The sequence below is a fragment of the Sphaeramia orbicularis genome, chromosome 20 (assembly GCF_902148855.1).
Source record: "Sphaeramia orbicularis chromosome 20, fSphaOr1.1, whole genome shotgun sequence".
In the NCBI taxonomy this organism is placed as follows: domain Eukaryota; kingdom Metazoa; phylum Chordata; class Actinopteri; order Kurtiformes; family Apogonidae; genus Sphaeramia; species Sphaeramia orbicularis.
The window spans coordinates 46,554,027-46,573,798 of record NC_043976.1 but is presented as its reverse complement, the minus strand read 5'-3'; the positions used below and the strand labels follow the sequence as shown (position 1 = coordinate 46,573,798).

At 43.5% G+C, this 19,772-nt stretch overlaps 2 protein-coding genes across 4 annotated transcripts; one reads left to right on the top strand and one right to left on the bottom strand.

The window, feature by feature from the left end:
• Positions 1-636: 636 nt before the first annotated feature.
• Positions 637-5,985, bottom strand: LOC115411472 (apoptosis regulator Bcl-2-like). Its single transcript, XM_030123621.1, has 4 exons — positions 5,512-5,985; positions 4,818-5,113; positions 4,409-4,746; positions 637-1,054 (listed from the first exon to the last, which is right to left on the bottom strand). Exons 2-4 carry the CDS (start codon positions 5,017-5,019, stop codon positions 926-928), a joined length of 669 nt encoding a protein of 222 aa, XP_029979481.1. The 5' UTR covers positions 5,020-5,113; positions 5,512-5,985; the 3' UTR covers positions 637-925.
• A 1,513-nt stretch (positions 5,986-7,498) lies between these two features.
• LOC115411467 (actin-related protein 3B-like) lies at positions 7,499-16,875 on the top strand. Of its 3 annotated transcripts, none has more exons than XM_030123605.1 (12): positions 7,499-7,665; positions 8,254-8,309; positions 8,719-8,843; positions 9,189-9,299; positions 9,383-9,478; positions 10,789-10,896; positions 11,015-11,158; positions 11,800-11,973; positions 12,084-12,176; positions 14,323-14,448; positions 14,535-14,618; positions 16,232-16,875. In XM_030123605.1, the coding sequence occupies exons 1-12, from the start codon at positions 7,622-7,624 to the stop codon at positions 16,325-16,327; spliced, it is 1,257 nt and encodes a 418-aa protein (XP_029979465.1). In that variant the 5' UTR covers positions 7,499-7,621; the 3' UTR covers positions 16,328-16,875. The 3 variants fall into 3 exon arrangements, with proteins under 3 accessions (XP_029979465.1, XP_029979467.1, XP_029979466.1); XM_030123607.1 differs by having other exon boundaries at positions 7,558-7,665; positions 8,254-8,341; positions 9,161-9,299; XM_030123606.1 differs by lacking the exon at positions 7,499-7,665 and having other exon boundaries at positions 8,259-8,309; positions 9,161-9,299.
• The last annotated feature ends 2,897 nt before the right edge of the window (positions 16,876-19,772 follow it).

Below are 19,772 nucleotides of genomic sequence, written 5' to 3'. Positions count from 1 at the left end.
AACTCAGTTTATTCACGCACATGGACAGACAACTACACAAAACACAAACAGAACACAATAAGACAAAACTACACACAATTGCACAAAATAACACAACCACAAAACCAGACAAAAGCACACACAACCACACAACATATAGACAAAAGAACACAAGTAGACAAACCTAACCCTAACCCCACAAAAGGAAGTACACACAAAGAAAACATACAGACAAAAACACAACATGTACACAACAGTACACAAAATACACAAGTTTTAATGTGTAGACCTTTAAAGTTTTTACAAATTCTTCATTAATAAACAGGAACGTGTGTGTGTGTGTGTGTGTGTGTGTGTGTGTGTGTGTGTGTGGAGCTAACAGCCTGTCTCTGTCTCTTGCTCTCTCTCTCTTTCTCTCTCTTTCTCTCTCTCTCTCCCTCTCTCTCAGGTCCACTCAGTGACATCACTAAACCTATTCTGTCTAACTCAGTCTCTTCATATTCATCGGTGCTGCAGTTTGTTACATAAATTCCTATTTCCATTTTCAACACAGACTTTTGGAGCAAAGGCGACTTTTCCACTGGATCTGATGATAAAATACACCCCCCCCCATCACCACAGCCCCCCCACCCCCCCACCTCTAAAATGAATCCAGTTCTGCTGCCTTTGACTTTCAATAAACACTCAAGTATCAGTTTCAACAGAGTCTGGACCAGTACAGACCAGTTCAAACCAGTTCAGACTGGTGCATACTGGTTCATATGAGTTCAGAGCAGTTCAAACCAGTTCAGATCAGTTCAGATCAGTTCAGACCAGTTCAGACTGGTGCATACTGGTTCATATGAGTTCAGACCGGTTCTAACCAGTTCAAATCAGTTCGGACCAGTGCATACTGGTTCATAGGAGTTCAGACCAGTTCAAACTGGTTCAGTCCAGTCTGCAGGTCTTACTGGTGGGTGAACAGAGCTCCCAGTGTGATCCCAGCTGCTCCCAGTAAAACCAGTCCACAGACGGTCCTCAGAGACCAGAGGCCAGCCTCAGGTCTGGAGTCCCCGTACAGGTCCACAAAGGCATTCTGGGAAAATAACACACAGCAGGAGTTACTGTCTCATCAACCTGAACAAAAACCTGAACCAGGACTAACTGAACCAGGACTAAACCTGAACCAGGACCAACTGAACCAGGGGTAAACCTGAACCGGGACTAACTGAACCAGGAGTAAACCTGAACCAGGACTAACTGAACCAGGACTAAACCTGAACCCGGACTAACTGAACCAAGACAAAACCTGGACCAGGACTAACTGAATGAGGACTAAACCTGAACCAGGACTAAACCTGAACCAAGACAAAACCTGGACCAGGACTACCTGAACCAAGACTAAACCTGAACCAGGACTACCTGAACCAAGACTAAACCTGAACCAGGACTAACTGAACCAAGACAAAACCTGGACGAGGACTACCTGAACCAGGACTAAACCTGAACTGGGACTAAACATGAACCAGGACTAAACCTAAAACCGGACAAACTGAACTGGGACTAAACCTGAACCTGTTTCTGTCAGATTTCTACCTGGTTACTTAGTTATATGGATACCTAGTTATCTAGTTACCTGGTTTTCTGGTTACCTGGTTATGTGTTTATCTGGTTACCTGTTTTATTGATATTTGGTTACCTGGTTATGTGGTTACGTGGTTATCTTGCTATCTGGTTACCTGGTTATCTGGTTACCTGGTTATCTTGTTACCTAGTTACTTGGTTACCTGGTTACTTGATTACCTGGTTATCTGGTTACCTGGTTATCTTGTTACCTAGTTACTTGGTTACCTAGTTACCTGGTTACTTGATTACCTGGTTATCTGGTTACCTGATTACCTGGTTATCTGGTTACTTGGTTATCTGGTTTCGTTGGTAGACCTGGTCCAGACCTTTTGGTGTCTGGCTCTAAACTACCAGGTGGTGTCTCCACTGTCCAGCCCGCTGAGCAGAATGCATGCTGGGAAAACCCCAGCGCTGTGTTGGCAGATGTGAAACATCCACATGATGATGAGGGCAGAAGCTGACGGCCTGTCCTGTTCCCCCAGACTGAACCAAGTTTCAGAATCAAGTCTTTAACCCAGAGCTCAGTTCAGGACCTGGACCAACCAGATCCAGATCAGGTATCAGGTCTGTCTCTGATGAGGCTGTACGTTCAATCCCTAAGGCTTCTTTATCGTGCTTTTCTTAAACATTAAACATTATGGCTAATGTAGTTTTCAGTCAGTATGTGAGTCCAAAACCTCCAGGATCTGGTCCAGCATGTGAACCTCCAGAGGTTTGGGGACACTTTTATAAATCATCTGTTCCAAAGCATCATGGGAGCTGTAGTTTTCCTCTCCAAACACCTTTGTCTGTGGAAAGTTTTGTGTCTGAATTCTGAGAAAGCATCGGCCTGGGTTCTTAGAGCTGACAGTGACTTCTACAGAAACAACCCATCTGTCAGCTGATCTGAGGAGGAAACGTAACCACGGCGACCGTGAAAACGACTACCTGGAAAGACGCTTCTAGGTATGACGGCTGGAGATAAAAACTGAAGGAAACCACAGACCGAATAAAAATAGAAAGTAAAACCTGTCGACTGGAGCTGGTACTTGACTTCAACCTGAGTGATCACATCCACACACACAGAGTTCATGTGCATCAAACTGAGGCTCAGGCTGAACTCTGCTCACTTTCACTTTAACCTCCTGCAGAGTTTTAGGGGCTTTCTACACTTTGCATCTGATTTACATTTGAACCAAAAACAGAGAGAACGGAGTCATATGTGACCTGAGGGTTAACCCTTTAGTGTGTGGACAGCAGCACCTCCACTGACAGCACGAACCAGCAGTTACTAATAGTAACCAATAGTAACAACAGAGACCAATACTTACTGACAGTAACCAACTGTAACAAATAGTAACTAAAAGTACCTAATAGTAACTATAATAACAACAGTAACCAATAGTTACTACTAGTAACCAATAGTACCTAATGGTAACAAAAGTAACAACAGTAACCAATAGTAACTAACAGTAACAATAGTAACAGCAACCAATAGTTACTAATAGTAACCAATAGTTATTAATAGTAACCAATAGTAAAAATAGCAACTAAAAGTAACAATAGTAACCCATAGCAACAACAGTAACCAATAGTAACTAATAGTAACAACAGTAACAACAATAACCAATAGTTACTAATAGTTACCAATAGTAGCTAATAGTAACAATAGTAACAAATAGTAACAATAGTAACAACAGCAACCAGTAGTTACTACTAGTAACCAATACTAACCAATAGTAAACAATAGTAACCAACAGTAAAAATAGCAACAAATAGTAACAACACTAGCCAATAGTAACTAATAGTTACTAATAGGCTCCAATAGTAACTAATAGTAACAACAGTAACCAATAGTTACTAATAGTTACCAGTAGTAGCTAATAGTAACAATACTAACTAATAGTAACGATAGTAACAACAGCAACCAATAGTTCCTACTAGTAACCAATACTAACCAATAGTAAACAATAGTAACCAACAGTAAAAAAATAGCAACAAATAGTAACAATAGTAACAACAGTAACCAATAGTTACTAATAGTTACCAATAGTAACTAACAGTAACAATAGTAACAACAGTAACCAATAGTAGCCAATAGTTACTAACAATTACCAATAGTAGCTATTAGTAACAATAGTAATAACAGTAACCAATAGCTACTAATAGTAACCAATACTAACCAATAGTAAACAATAGTAACCAACAGTAAAAAATAGCAACAAATAGTAACAATAGTAACAACAGTAACCAATAGTTACTAATAGTTACCAATAGTAACTAACAGTAACAATAGTAACAACAGTAACCAATAGTAGCCAATAGTTACTAACAATTACCAATAGTAGCTATTAGTAACAATAGTAATAACAGTAACCAATAGCTACTAATAGTAACCAATACTAACCAATAGTAAACAATAGTAACCAACAGTAAAAATAGCAAAAGAAAATAGTAACAACAGTAACCAATAGTAACTAATAGTTGCCAATAGTAAATAATAGTAACAATAGTAAGAACAGTAACCAATAGTTACTGATAGTAACCAGTAGTAACAAATAGTAACCAATAGTAACCAACAATAATGGATAGTAACCCATGTGTCGCTCCTTCATTTTCGCACTACTTTGTGTCAGATATCAGTTTAGTTTTTTTTTTTTAATCAGTTATCAGTTGGAATTGATCAGAGGTACTTGGTCGTATTATTTGACCTTTTTGTGCATCTGACGTCAACACAAATGGATGAAACAAACAAGTCGAACAGCTGATTCAGCGCAGCAGAAAAAATCAGCCATGATGAAAACAGTCAACTTGTCTGACTCCGCCCACCTCGCCGTCCTCTTACCCATCCTCCGTTGTCTTCGATCCATCCCCGCAGCGTCGGCGAGTCCAGACTCTCCTCCATCCAACCTGCGACGTCATCCACCTGACTGGCCCCGCCCCTTCTGGCCAGCTCGGCGCTCACAGCTCCGCCCAGTTCCATCAGGGCCACGATGCGTCCCCAGTTGACGCCGTCCCTGAACACCTCCTCCCGAACCGCCGCCAGGTTCCTGCGCACTGAGCCGCCGTCGTGCGGCATCAGCGCCGAAACCTGGGCCGACAGGTCGTCACGGTAACAACGCTCCAGCTCATCACCGGCACAACGCAGGACGACCTGCAGCCTGGGCGGAGCCAAATGGGGATCTGGGCGGAGACAAGGTGATGCGTCAGAGGATAAACGGTGTGTTTAGTGTCGTTAACGTCATCATCCTCACCTCGCCGGACACGTTCTTCTTCACCTTCTTCTTCTTCTGTGGTTGCCGTGGCACCTCCGCGATGCAACACGCTCGTCCGCTCAAGCGATAAGGCCTCGGCCGGTCGCCGTGGTGATGGGAGTCTCCAGGCCACGCCCTTCTGCAGCAGCTTGTATCGGAGGTAATCCTCCACCATGTGGCGGCTGTTGTAGGAGGCAGACATCGCCCCGCCCCCCTGCAGGGGCGACACCTGTCACTGCAGCGCCTGAGCCAATGGCATTACACTGTTCCAGAAACAGCCAATAGGAACACAGCGTCTGACGAAGAGGAAGTCAGGTCCAAATATGGAGTTTAGAAACAGGAAACTCAAGAACACATCAACTTCACATGTGGAGAAAATACACACCAACATGAAATATAAAAAACTCACCAAAAACTCCAAGAATCTAAACAAAAACACTGGTTAAAATGAAAAGTGCAAAGGAAAAAAAAGTAAATTATGATTAGAAATAAATAAATAATTAACACAAATCAATGTGGAGAATCTGAATTAAAAACAGTCATTAAAGTTTAAAGCACAAAACAATAAGAATATTATTCCCATGAACTGATCAAAGAGTTAAAAAGAAAAACATACAAGTCAGATTTAAACTGAACTGAACTGAACTAAACTAAACTGAACTGAACTAAACTGAACTCTCTGTTTCCTTCTCACCTCAGGCTCAGGTTCCCTCTGTCTCTGGTTCTGGACTCTGATCCGGGTCAGGTCTGTGTAAACCCGCTGCTCAGACCCGTATTGATCACTGATCAGGTATTGGCTCCTCCCCCTCTGGACTCGGTGCTCCAGCTCCTCACGCGGAAACAAAACCAACCGGAAAATCCTGGAAACAGCCGAACTGGACGTGGGTCAGACCCGGACCAGGACCAGGAGTAGACCTGCACGGACCAGGATCAGGACTAGACCTGCACGGACCGGACCGGATCAGGACTAGACCTGCACGGACCAGGATCAGGGGTAGACCTGCACGGACCAGGATCAGGGGTAGACCTGCACGGACCGGATAAGGACTAGACCTGCACGGACCGGACCGGATCAGACGTAGACCTGCACGGACCGGATCAGACGTAGACCTGCACGGACCGGCACATGTTCATCCCTGACAGTCTGGCACGAGCCGCCTGAAGCCACGCCCCCCGGAATTCCCCGACTGTAACAGACTCTTCATTCATGTTTTTCTTTATTTTTTGTTTGTTTTCGTCATTTGGCGGAATATTTCGTTCACGTTTCTTGATTTTCAAGTCTATTTCCTTTCTTTTTTTTTCTTTAGTCATTTTTCTAGTATTCCTTTGATTTTTTCCCTCCATGTTTTTTTTTTTTTTAAACTATATTCTTAACATTTCTGATTTTTTTCCTTTATTTTTCCTGTTTTCCTTCATTATTTCTTGTCTTTCTCATCCGTGCCTGGGCTCTGGTCTCTGGTCTTAATTTGATCCAGAACCAGGACTCTAACAACTGTGTGATGAGCTTCGTTATCTGTCATATATTTACAACAAACCACATTAACCCTTTCATGCACAGTGCTCACTCCAGTGAACAGCTGTTCTCTTGTATATTCATGAGTTTTGCTCACTGTAAAAAAAAAAAAAAAAAAAATACTGTTAAATAACGGAAAATAAGTATATCATAAAAATACGGTAATATTCCATAATTCAAATACTGTTTTTTGCCCTAACTTTACATGAGATTTTGCTTTTTTTTTTTTTTTTTTTTTTTGTACTTATTAATGTTTAATAAAGAATATTTACATGTATTAAAACAATCCAATTCCCTATAAATATATATATAAATAATTTTCAATGAGACTCAGTTGTCCAATCCACTGATAAAAACTGTATTTGGACAGTTTATCAGTGCTTATACATGTTATACATTCACAAAAATACATTTATTCAACATTTTTGTTGTGAAACCTCCTGTAATTACACAAGATATTTGTCAATGAACAAACAAGTCTGGTTCAACTGACAACAAATACTTCTGTTACCGTTAATTGTCAGTAATTTTATCTCGTTTTATTATTATTATTATTATTTTTTTATTACAGTATTAAAGTTTAAATTAACAGTTTAATCTCATAAATAGAAAAGAAATATTTGTGAAATTATGATACATTTGCAAATGTGTTTGAACTGTATTTTTCTGTGGAAAAAAAAACTTTTAAAAGATGTAAATGTTCTGGTTCTTCACAGTTCCAGTTTTTTCCTGTTCTTTTCCATTTGACATGTAAAATCACAGTCTGTGTTTGTCATTTCATTGATATTTTCCTGTATCTGAAAAATACTGGAGAAATCTGTCAAATAAACAGTGAAAATTCTGTTAAATTACAGATTTTTTTTTACTATCTATCTATCTATCTATCTATCTATCTATCTATCTATCTATCTATCTATCTATCTATCTATCTATCTATCTATCTATCTATCTATCTATCTATCTATCTATAATAATAATCTTTTATTTTTGTAGTTTTATTTAACCGCCACCAGGGGTCGGCGCTGAGTCGTGTTGTTTCTAACGGTGCAGTCGGTGTCACGTGAACGCGCTTTAAAAGACCACCTCACGCACTTAGACGCGCACAAACAGGGGACGCGCTCCTCTCCGGTTACCGGGGACGCGTGAACGGAGTTTCTATTTCTGCCTCCGACCCGGAAACAGACCGACAAGCGGAGACCGAGGAGGACCCACACCAGGACCAGGACCAGAGACCAGGTCTGAGCCGGAGTCCCAAACCGAACCCGAACCGGGACCGGAACACGGTCCAGACATGTCAACGCAGCTGCCGCCGTGCGTGATCGACTGCGGGACGGGGTGAGAACCGACGGACGGACCGACTGGTCACGTGAACCAGCGCGTATGACATATATGTATGACACATGTAGGGCCGAGGACCGAGAGGGTCTGAGGACCCGGTCTGAGGGTCCGGTCTGAGGATCCGGTCAGCCGGAACCAACTCAGATCTGATGTCCGGTGTCAGAAATATGGATCTGCGTCTGATAGACTGACTATTATTATTATGATTATTATGATTATTATTATTATTAATGATAATAATAATAATAATAATAATAATAATAATAATAATAATAATAATTATTATTATTATTGTCATTAATAATATGAGACTATTATGAGTGTTGTCATTATTTCTGTTGTTTCAGTGGTTTTGCTGTTTGTTTGTTTGTTTGTTGTATCTGTAACAGTTGTGGTGTCTGTTTTTCTGTTGTCTGTCTTTTTCCTGCTCCTCAGATCGTTGTATATTTTTGTCTGTTTCGTTGGGTTAGGGTTAGGTGATGACATCAACCTGACCTTTACTGACCACATGATTCTTTTTTTGGGTTTATTCAGTTTTATTCTTCATCTGTAACTGACGACCGGTTTGTGGTGTTTTCTGCGCAGGTACACGAAGGTGGGATACGCCGGAAACACGGAGCCGCAGTTCATCATGCCCTCCTGTAAGCACTGACCTTTGACCCCACAGGTACAGGTGAGGTGTGACATTCACAGACAGCTGGGAAAACACAGCATCCATTCTGGAGTTTGACTGGTTGAACTTCATCTGTTACAGAAACAAACCCCTCTGACATTCAGTCCGGTTTTCAAACTTCCAGACGTCACATGATCCACTTATCTGACAAATTCAAACAGAGAATGTTTGGGCCACTTTAACAATTTACAGAATTTAACAACGTACAGAACTGTAAAAAAAAATCCACATCCTGTGAGAACTACCCTGTCCAGGTGTGACTCCTCCCCCTCAGTGTCACTGTTTACCTGTCCAGGTGTGACTCCTCCCCCTCAGTGTTGATGTTTACCTGTCCAGGTGTGACTCCTCCCCCTCAGTGTCACTGTTTACCTGTCCAGGTGTGTCCATCAGGGAGTCGGCCAGCGTTGGTGATCAGAGTCAGAGGAGAGTCGTCAAAGGAGTCGATGACCTCGACTTCTTCATCGGAGACGAAGCCGTCGACAAACCCAACTATGCAACAAAGGTACGATGAGCACGACGACTAGCAGACGTCAAACCACAACACATGTCATCATGTGACCAGACTTCAGCTGGTTTAGGTCCATCCTCCATCCGTCACCTGAACCCGCTCAGACCTCTGGTGGGCGGCGGTTCCTCTGCAGCGGTTGAAGGTCAGGATGTTCCCACAGGCTCAGACCAGGACCATCAGCATCACCGATCCTGGATGTTTATGGTTTTACTCATTTCAACATCCCTTTTATTGGCTTGTGTGTTGTTTTTTTTATTCTTCTGTGATTCAACCTGAGTAATGGGAGGAGGTTGTGGATGAACTCGTTTCAGAACGATGGCTTTGTGGTTGTGGCTGCAGTGGCCGATCCGTCACGGAATGGTGGAGGACTGGGACCTGATGGAGAAGTTCATGGAGCAGATCATCTTCAAATACCTGAGGGCTGAACCTGAAGACCACAGCTTCCTCATGGTAGGACCTCCACCTGCACCTCCACTCCAGACACCTGAACTGGACCTGGACCACAGATGTACGCTGTGTTTGTGTTTGTGCAGACGGAACCTCCTCTCAACACTCCAGAAAACAGAGAATACCTCGCAGAGATCATGTTTGAGACCTTCAACATACCTGGACTCTACATCGCAGTACAGGTGAGTCAGATGTAGGGATGGGAATAAAGAACCGGTTCTTTTTGAGAACCGGATCCCAGTAGCTCAGTTCCTAGGAATCGTTTGCCTGCTTTACAATTCTGCTTATCGATTCCGCCTTCGTTGTGCATGCGCGATGACGTCACACGTACGCTGCATTGTTTTGGTCAGAACGAACCCAGCATGGTGTTGAGGCAGAAGCTGTCCAAACAGACCACACCAGGTCCAAACAGACCACACCAGGTCCAAACAGACCACACCAGGTCCAAACAGACCACAGCAGGTCCAAACAGACCACACTAGGTCCAAACAGACCACAGCAGGTCCAAACAGACCACAGCAGGTCCAAACAGACCACACCAGGTCCAAACAGACCACACCAGGTCCAAACAGACCACAGCAGGTCCAAACAGACCACAGCAGGTCCAAACAGACCACACTAGGTCCAAACAGACCACAGCAGGTCCAAACAGACCACAGCAGGTCCAAACAGACCACAGCAGGTCCAAACAGACCACAGCAGGTCCAAACAGACCACAGCAGGTCCAAACAGACCACACCAGGTCCAAACAGACCACAGCAGGTCCAAACAGACCACAGCAGGTCCAAACAGACCACACTAGGTCCAAACAGACCACACCAGGTCCAAACAGACCACAGCAGGTCCAAACAGACCACAGCAGGTCCGGTTGAACTCTGTCAAAGCTTCCATTTCTTCTAAAGGTGGAATCCCTCCAGTCTGTTCAAACATTTGTCCACATGTGATTCATCTGATTCTCTACTCAGCGGTGCTTGTGAATGTAGCAGCAGAGTGAACACCAGGCCGTCATCTGGGCCCAGTTCTGGTTCCGGTTCGGGCAACAAACGTCGTACCCCCTCAAATACAAGTTTCTGAAGGTAGAGGAAAGAAAATGAGGAGCACAACAACAGGAGACGAGCAGAGTGGAACCGGTTCCACGTAGTGGAAATGCAGCAACAGAGGAATTAGTAAAGAGTCTGGAGTTTCACTGTCACTGTACGCCCCCCCGTCCCCCCCCCCCCAAACCGGGCCCAGCATCACCTGTTATTATTATTGGTACAAACTGTATTTTCTGTGCAGATGGAAATATAAAAGACAGTTAATGCGAACACACCCGTTTGTACTCTTTTATTCCTCCATCCAATGAGAACCGATAAGAGAATCGGATCGATAAGCAAAATCGATAATGGAATCGGAATCGTTAAATTTTTATCGATTCCCATCCCTGGTCAGATGGACACAAGGACGTGGACCTGAGAGTCCACCAGGTAAACCTCTTCTTGGTCTCCATCAGGCCGTGCTGGCATTGGCGGCGTCCTGGACGTCTCGACAGGTCGGACAGAGGACTCTGACTGGAATCGTGATTGACAGCGGAGACGGAGTGACGCACGCTATACCTGTGGTGAGACGGGGGGCGGACATAGACCAGTTGATGTTCAGGTTCCACACCTACAGACTGGACTGACAGATGTCGGTTTCCTCTCTGCTCTCTGATTGGCTGATGTATCTGTCTATAACAGGCAGAGGGCTATGTGATTGGCAGCTGTATAAAGCACATCCCCATTGCTGGGCGGGACATCACCTTCTTTATCCAACAGCTGCTCAGAGACCGGGAGGTGGGCATTCCTCCAGAACAGTCACTGGAGACCGCTAAGGCTGTCAAGGTATGCCCCACCCACTCATCTGTTGGCCCCTCCCACTGTGTTAGCCCACTAGCTAAGGTGAGCAGGTGTCAGTTCATTAGTAAATATGAGCTGCTAGAAGCACAGTATCAGCTGTTTCACTAGTTAATGCTTAAATTAATCCTTAATTTCCTGAGGGCTCCACCCAAGGAGGAGGCAAATTTAGTTTGCTAGCTGAAAAGCTTTGTGTTAAATGATTTTAGCTTGCTGGTTAATGTTAACATCTGCTAGCTAATGAGTTAAGTAGTTGATGTTATCTATATTTCACTGGCTAGCCGATATTAGCTGCTGTTAGCTTGCCAGGTAATATTAACCCTAACCCTATATTAAACTTGCTAGCTGACATGAGCAGTTATTAGCTTCTAGTTAATAGTAGCTGCTGTTAGCTCAAGGAGCTACTGTTAGCTATATTTGGCTAGTGGGTTGACTGTTAGCGGTTCAGCTAATGTTAGCTGGTTTGAATTTTCTGAACTAAAGGCAACATTTCAATTCATTTTCCTTAAATATCAAAGTGCTGTAGATGAGCAGAATGGATCCAGTTTCCATTTTGGATCAGGTCACGACCAGAACCTTCTCTGGTTCGTGTTTATTGTGTTTGTTTTTATTTTTTTGTTTGTTTGTAGGAGCGCTACTGTTACATCTGTCCGGACATCGTTAAAGAGTTCACCAAGTATGACTCGGACCCATCAAAGTGGATCAAACAGTACCGCGGCGTGAACAGCGTCAGTCAGACCGCCTTCCACATCGACGTCGGATATGAGCGCTTCCTCGGCCCTGAGATCTTCTTCCACCCAGAGGTGACGATGTGGTTTTGAGGATAAAGTCCGACCTCCAGATACCGAAGCTCGGTTCAGCCCAAATCTGGACATTAACGATCAGATAAACAGGTCTTTATCGTGTCTTTCAGTTCGCGAACCCAGACTTCATGCAGCCCATCTCAGACGTGGTGGACGAGGTGATTCAGAACTGTCCCATCGACGTCCGGCGGCCACTCTACAAGGTAACGGCAGAACATTGATAGGGCTGGGTAAAACAAATGATTCGATCGATTTTGAATCGATTTCTTTTTAATTTTGCGTAATTGATTAATGGTGAATGAGATCGATTTTTTTCAGAGCAGGACCACGAATAAATGACCCGGAAACCACCAACGTGGAAGTGCGGCCAGCTCCGTCTCGCGAACTCCTTGCAGAGATGGGGTGTCTTGGTCGTGCTTGCAATGGTTCTGGTGCAGGAGGAATGCAGAGGAAGGGTGGGGAAAACCCCTCTGTGGGAGGGAGGGTGGGGAAAACCCCTTCGCTGGAGGTCCTCCAGGCCTCAAACTTGAACCCACAGTGCGGAGGAACTGGCCGGTGGAGGCGGGTGGCAGAAGCCAGTCGCTCTAGAACTGTTAACTTTTGCTGCATTTCCACTACGTGGCATCGGCTCAACTTGACTCGGCTGGACTCCACTCTGGTACCAGGTCCTATTCCTGGACACTGTTTCCATTACAGAATACTACCTGCTTTACAGTACCTGGTCGTCATAGTGATGCGGTACGTTACTTCCGTGTCATCTGCTCAGAGAGTTGCTGATAAACTCACTTGTTGCGTGTTGTCTCGAGAAACTCTTGGTGAATTTTTATGTTGGCCACCAAAGACGGAATCTCCTGACTGAATGGTGTAGTTTTACAGTTTACTGTCATCATGTGGATTAACCTACCGACAGATTTACTGTCAACTTCTGCATCTGTTTTATATAAAAGGGCGAGTCACAGAGACAACTCTGACCAATCAGTGTTCTGCAGTGTTTACACAGTGTCACCTTTTAGTATCTGGTCCCCAGTCCTGGAACCTCAGCGGAGGTGAGACCAAAAAACTAGTACCAGGAACCTGATTCCGGGTCCTTTTTCGTAATGGAAACGCAAAAAGGCCGAGTCGAGCCGATACCATGTAGTGGAAATGCGGCATTTGATCACCTGTGGCTGAGGGCGGAGTTAGAGGAATAGTAAAGCGGAAATCACGAAGCTCCGCCCACCCTCCCCCTCCAGTGAGTTTCTTGTACCAAGGGCCCAACATGAGTCTGTTTCGGGGGGGGGCAAACTGGTGTCAGTGCCCCAGGGTGACAGAAGCACCAGGTATAAAACAGAATAAAGAAGAAGAAGTCTGTTCTGATCCACTGGAGAAACATGGACATGTTTGTGTCTGTTCATTTTTATTGTGATCACTTTGCTTTGTGTGGGGGTTTTTTTGTTTGTGTGTTTGTTTGGTTGTTTGTTAGCAAGATAACTCAAAAAGTTATGGACGGATTTTCAGGAAATTTTGATACTGGCAAAAGGAAGAAATGATTAAATTTTGGTGGTGATGGGCGGGGGGGGGGGGGGGTGATGAAATGTCAGATTTATTTCCTTTCTAATATCAATATTGATTGTGTGTTGCATGTCTGCAGTAGTCAAATAATCAGGTTACAACTCAAAATTGTACTTTGGTTTCACTAAACGAATGTGAATCAGCCAATGAACCCTTTCATGCATAGTGGTCACTCCACTGGACAGTTATTTTAACTGTTGTATATTCATGGGTTTTGTTGTTTCAGTTCCATATCAGCCAACACAGTGGACACTTATGCACCATCCCATAATACACGTACATTCAAACCATTACTGCAACTGTGCTGTTCTAGATAAACCTGATCTGCACTAACATGTGTAAATCAGTTGTTAACTGTTAGACTTTTTTTTTTTTCATTTTATCTCCATGAAGTGAGTAATAACCAGCATTAGAAAATGTCAAAATGTGAGAAAACATCAGATTAGCAGCATTAAAAATGTTTTTATTTCATTGTTTTCATATTGGGCTTTAAACACATGTTTCTTTACTTCAAAAATTTAATGCACAGACATTTTTGTAACTCAGTGAAAAAAAAAAAAAAAAAAACGATTGCATTGGTTTTTTTCATGCCCAAGAAGGAATAAAAACATTCAAGAAAAAAATTTTGACTAAGGTTCTCATAATTCATGCATGAAAGGGTTAATACTGAATCAAATCGAATCGCAATTAATTGATTCAGAACCTTATGAACTGAAATGGAATCGATTAAGGAAATTGTCCATGATACTCAGCTCTAGTCAATGATAGCAGCAGTCTGAGGTCCATGTCTGTGTCCAGAACATCGTCCTGTCCGGAGGGTCCACCATGTTCAGGGACTTCGGCCGGCGGCTGCAGAGGGACCTGAAGAGGGTGGTGGACGCCAGGCTGAGGCTGAGCCAAGAGCTGAGCGGAGGCAGGATAAAGGTCAGAGGTCACACACGGGCAGAGGCCACGCAGACGAACAAACGCCCATCCGGCAACAGGCGACTCACCTGTGGTTTGTGTTTCAGCCCAAGCCCATGGAGGTCCAGGTGGTCACGCATCACATGCAGAGATACGCCGTGTGGTTCGGAGGATCCATGCTGGCGTCCACGGTAACAAAAACACAACAACAAGCAAACACACACAGTTTAGGAGTCTAGAAAATAAAATAAAAACTTAAGTGAATTGTGAAACTAAAGTCATAACAGTTGAAAATGTCGAGAAAATAAACAGAAAAACCTGAAATGTTAAAATGTCAAAAATAAATGAGACAAAAATAAACAAACATTGATAATCTGACATTCAGGTAAAATATTAAACACATTTTCCAGTTTTCAGGTGTTTTGGTTCAAACAGTGATTTCCTTTCCTGTTTCATGTGTTTGGTCATTAATACGGCTGTGTACCGGCAAGAATCTGGAGATATAATACACTGTAAAAAAAAATCTGTAATTTAACAGAATTTTCACTGTTTATTTGACAGATTTTTCCTGTATTTTTCAGATACAGGAAAATATCAGTGAAATGACAAAAACAGACTGATTTTACATGTCATATGGGAAATAACACGAAAAAACTGTAACTGTGAATAACCAGAAAATTTACATTTTTTAAAACAATTTTTTTTCTTTTTTCACAGAAAAATACAGTTCAAATACATTTGCTAATGTATCATGATTTCACAAATATTTCTTTTCTATTTATGACATTAAACTGTTAATTTAAAGTTTAATACTGTAAAAAATAAAGTAAAATGAGATAAAATTACTAACAGTTAACGGTAACAGAAGTATTAGTTCTGTCAGTTGAACCAGACTTGTTTGTTCATTGACAAATATCTTGTGTAATTACAGGAGGTTTCACAACAAAAATGCCAAATAAATGTATTTTTGTGAATGTATAACATGTATAAACACTGATAAACTGTCCAAATACAGTTTTTATCAGTGGATTGGACAACTGAGTCTCACTGAAAATTATTTATATATATATATATATTTATAGGGAATTGGATTGTTTTAATACATGTAAATATTCTTTATTAAATATTAAAGAGTCCAAAAATATGCAAAATCTCATGTAAAGTTAGGGCAAAAAACTGTATTTGAATTATGGAAAATTACTGTATTTTTATAAGATGGTTATTTTCTGTTATTTAGCAGTATTTTTTCGGCACCCCTGCTGCTGGAATAATACTGTTTTTTATGTTTTTGTTTTTGTTTTACAGTGCAGACATTCCAGTTTCAGATCCTGTTCAAATGTTCAGATTCTATTAGTTCAGAGCTAACATCAGAACAGGATTTGAGTTCAATCCAACAAAGGAACCAACATTATTGAATAAAAGAGTGTTAAAGAATAATAAATAAAATAGAAACAAAAAACAAAAACAAAAATGAACCTCCACTAGATCTGCATTTGAATAAATACCTAAAAATATTGATACAGTACTTATTAATATCAACACAGTATTGTGAAATGAAATATCGTGATATATTGCAGAACTGATATTTTCTTACAGCCCTAGTCATTAATTTTGTTTGTTTGTGTGTTTGTTTGTTTGCGTGTTTATTTGTGTGTTTGTTTGTGTGTGTTTTTGTTTCTGTTTGTTTGTGTGTGTTTTTTTTGTGTGTTTGTTTGTGTGTGTTTTTTTGTGTGTTTGTTTGTGTGTGTGTTTGTTTGTGTGTGTTTTTTTGTGTGTTTGTTTGTGTGTCGTCTCTCACCTCCAGCCGGAGTTTTTCCAGGTGTGTCATTCTAAGAAAGACTACGACGAGATCGGACCGAGCATCTGTCGACACAACCCCGTCTTTGGCATCATGTCCTGATGGCAGCCCGCTAGCCCATTAGCCCATTAGCCGCTACATCGTCAGCCCGCTGTTCGATAGATAGCCAGCCAGCTAGCTAGCGTGTTAGCCTGCGGGCTGTCCATCCATCCGGCCTGTTTACCTTGCTACCTGCCAGCCACCAGCCACTTAGCCACTCAGCCTGTCTGTGTTCCTCTCAGTTTGTAGCCTGTTAGCCTGTTAGCTGGAGTTTTAGCCAGCTAGCTCAGCCTCATTCAACTCACACGGAGGTCGCAAAGTAAAGCACAACAGTAAGGAAGAGTCACTGCACAGTTAGCTTACCTGTTCCCCTTAGAGAGACGCCTAAGCTAACTGCTAGCCTGTTAGCTGTGTCAGATGTAGCTGCTGTTTTTGCGTTTAAAGGTCGAGGGTTAGTTTTAGACTCAGAAGCTTTAGACGATTTAACGACGCTCATTTTCTACGATGACGTTCATTTATGGAAACAGAACGAGATGATTCATCTGAGTGTTTATGATTAATAATCGAAACTCAGTGATCAGACACGTTTCAATTTATTTCATCATTATTTCACTACGGAAGCGTACTGCATTCACACAAAAAACACAATTTGGCTCTGTTTTTCCGAATTAACAAGATAATTATCACGTAATTATGAGAAAAAATAAGTTTTAAAAAAATCAGCTGTTTTTCTGAATTAACGAGATACTGTTTTCTGAAAAAATAAAAATTTGCCTCTGTGTTTATGAGATAATTTTCTCGTTAATTCTGAAAAACAGCCGAATATTTTTTTCAACTTATTTTTTCTTGTAATTACAAGATAATTATCTTGTTAATTCGGAAAAACTGAGCCAAATTTTATTTTTTCTGTGAATGCGATACGCTTCCATATTTCACTGATTCAACAAAATGAAAAGACTATTTTACATTTAACTCCACATAATTTAATTTTCATGTCCATCCATCCATCCATTCTCTTCCGCTTATCCGGGGCCGGGTCGCGGGGGTAACAGTCTAAGCAGGGATGCCCAGACTTCCCTCTCCCCAGACACCTCCTCCAGCTCTTCCGGGGGGATCCCGAGGCGTTCCCAGGCCAGCCGAGAGACATAGTCTCTCCAACGTGTCCTGGGTCTTCCCTGAGGTCTCCTCCCGGTGGGACATGCCCGGAACACCTCCCCAGGGAGGCGTCCAGGAGACATCCGAAACAGATGCCCGAGCCACCTCAGCTGGCCCCTCTCGACGCGGAGGAGCAGCGGCTCTACTCCGAGTTCCTCCCTGGTGACTGAGCTCCTCACCCTATCCCTAAGGGTGCGCCCAGCCACCCGACGGAGGAAACCCATTTCGACCGCTTGTATCCGGGATCTTGTCCTTTCGGTCATGACCCAAAGCTCATGACCATAGGTGAGGGTAGGAACGTAGACTGACCGGTAAATCAAGAGCTTCGCCTCTCGGCTCAGCTCCTTCTTCACCACAACCGACCGGTACAGCGACTGCATCACTGCAGACGCTGCACCGATTCGTCTGTCAATCTCACGCTCCATCCTTCCCTCACTCGTGAACAAGACCCCGAGATACTTAAACTCCTCCACTTGGGGCAAAGACTCCTCACCGACCCGGAGAGGGCAAACCACCTTTTTCCGGTCGAGAACCATGGCCTCGGATTTGGAGGTGCTGATCCTCATCCCGCTCGCTTCACATTCGGCTGCAAACCGCCCCAGGACACGCTGAAGGTCCAGGTTCGATGAGGCCAACAGGACAACATCATCTGCAAAAAGCAGAGATGAAATCCTGTGGTCCCCAAACCGGACCCCCTCCGGCCCTTGGCTGCGCCTAGAAATTCTGTCCATAAAAATTATGAACAGAACCGGTGACAAAGGGCAGCCCTGCCGGAGTCCAACATGCACCTGGAACAGGTCTGACTTACTGCCGGCAATGCGAACCAGGCTCCTGCTTCGGTCATACAAGGACCGGACTGCCCTTAGCAAAGGGCCCCGGACCCCATACTCCCGAAGCACCCCCCACAGGATACCACGAGGGACACGGTCGAACGCCTTCTCCAGATCCACAAAACACATGTGGACTGGTTGGGCGAACTCCCATGAACCCTCGAGCACCCGATGGAGAGTATAGAGCTGGTCCAGCGTTCCACGACCGGGACGAAAACCGCATTGTTCCTCCTGGATCCGAGGTTCGACTATCGGTCGGATCCTCCTCTCCAGTACCCTGGAATAGACTTTCCCCGGGAGGCTGAGGAGTGTGATCCCCCTATAGTTGGAGCACATCCTCCGGTCCCCTTTCTTAAAAAGGGGGACCACCACCCCGGTCTGCCAATCCAGAGGTACTGTCCCAGACCGCCACGCGATGTTACAGAGACGTGTCAACCAAGACAGTCCCTGCACATCCAGAGACTTAAGGTACTCAGGGCGAATCTCATCCACCCCCGGTGCCCTGCCACCGAGGAGCTTGCCAACCACCTCGGTGACTTCAGCTTGGGTGATGGACGAGTCCACCTCTGAGACCTCAGCCTCTGCTTCTTCTATGGAAGACGTGGCAGTGGGATTGAGGAGATCCTCGAAGTATTCCTTCCACCGCCCGACAACATCCCCAGTCGAGGTCAGCACCTCCCCACTTCCACTGTAAACAGTGTTGGTGGCGCACTGCTTTCCCCTCCTGAGGCGCCGGATGGTTTGCCAGAATTTCCTCGAGGCCGACCAATAGTCCTCCTCCATGGCCTCCCCAAACTCCACCCAGACCCGAGTTTTTGCCTCCACAACCGCCTGGGCTGCAGCACGCTTGGCCTTCCGGTACCCATCAGCTGCCTCGGGAGTCCCACGGGCCAACAAGGCCCGATAAGATTCCTTCTTCAGCTTGACGGCATCCCTTACTTCATGTATTTACATGAAACTTGGTTGACTGTCAGCTTCTGCCTTTGAACACAACACACAGTTTCATGAAACCAGGTTCTTTAAACGAAACTCAATCCACGAAATGTTTTTGCAATAAAACCCCGACTTAAATGACTGAAGGTAAAAATATGCAAATCAATCCAAACCACCTTCATTCTGTTTACGTTGTATTTATGAAACATGAGGGTGGATGTGAGTGTTTGTCAAAGGGTTTGTTCACATTTGGACTCAAACAACGTCACATGACCATAAAGTCTGGAATATTCGCAATAAAAAAAACTGGCAAATGGAAGAAAAAAACCATCTGACATTAGACTAATAAATTCATTTAAAAAATAGCACAATTAACAAGAAAAACACCTCTGACATTAGAGCAGGCCTGTCAAACTCATTTTCTTGTGGGTTCCACATTCAGCCCAGTTTAATCTGCAGTGGGTCGCACCAGGAAAATAACAGCATGAGAACCAAGAAATAATGACAACTCCAAACTGTTTTAGTGCAAAAAATAATATTCAATTATGCCAATATTTACAAACTATCCAAACAAAAAGGATGTGAATAAT

Bases quoted from the DNA above. Each gene is read 5' to 3' on its own strand.
- LOC115411472 (XM_030123621.1), bottom strand. From the start codon at position 5,019: ATGTCTGCCTCCTACAACAGCCGCCACATGGTGGAGGATTACCTCCGA. The intron at 4,747-4,817 runs GTGAGGATGATG...GTCTCCGCCCAG, and splicing joins AGAAGAACGTGTCCGGCGAG to ATCCCCATTTGGCTCCGCCC. The intron at 1,055-4,408 runs GTAAGAGGACGG...TTATTTTCCCAG, and splicing joins TCGAAGACAACGGAGGATGG to AATGCCTTTGTGGACCTGTA.
- LOC115411467 (XM_030123605.1), top strand. From the start codon at position 7,622: ATGTCAACGCAGCTGCCGCCGTGCGTGATCGACTGCGGGACGGG. The intron at 9,300-9,382 runs GTAGGACCTCCA...GTGTTTGTGCAG, and splicing joins AAGACCACAGCTTCCTCATG to ACGGAACCTCCTCTCAACAC. The intron at 12,177-14,322 runs GTAACGGCAGAA...GTCTGTGTCCAG, and splicing joins TCCGGCGGCCACTCTACAAG to AACATCGTCCTGTCCGGAGG.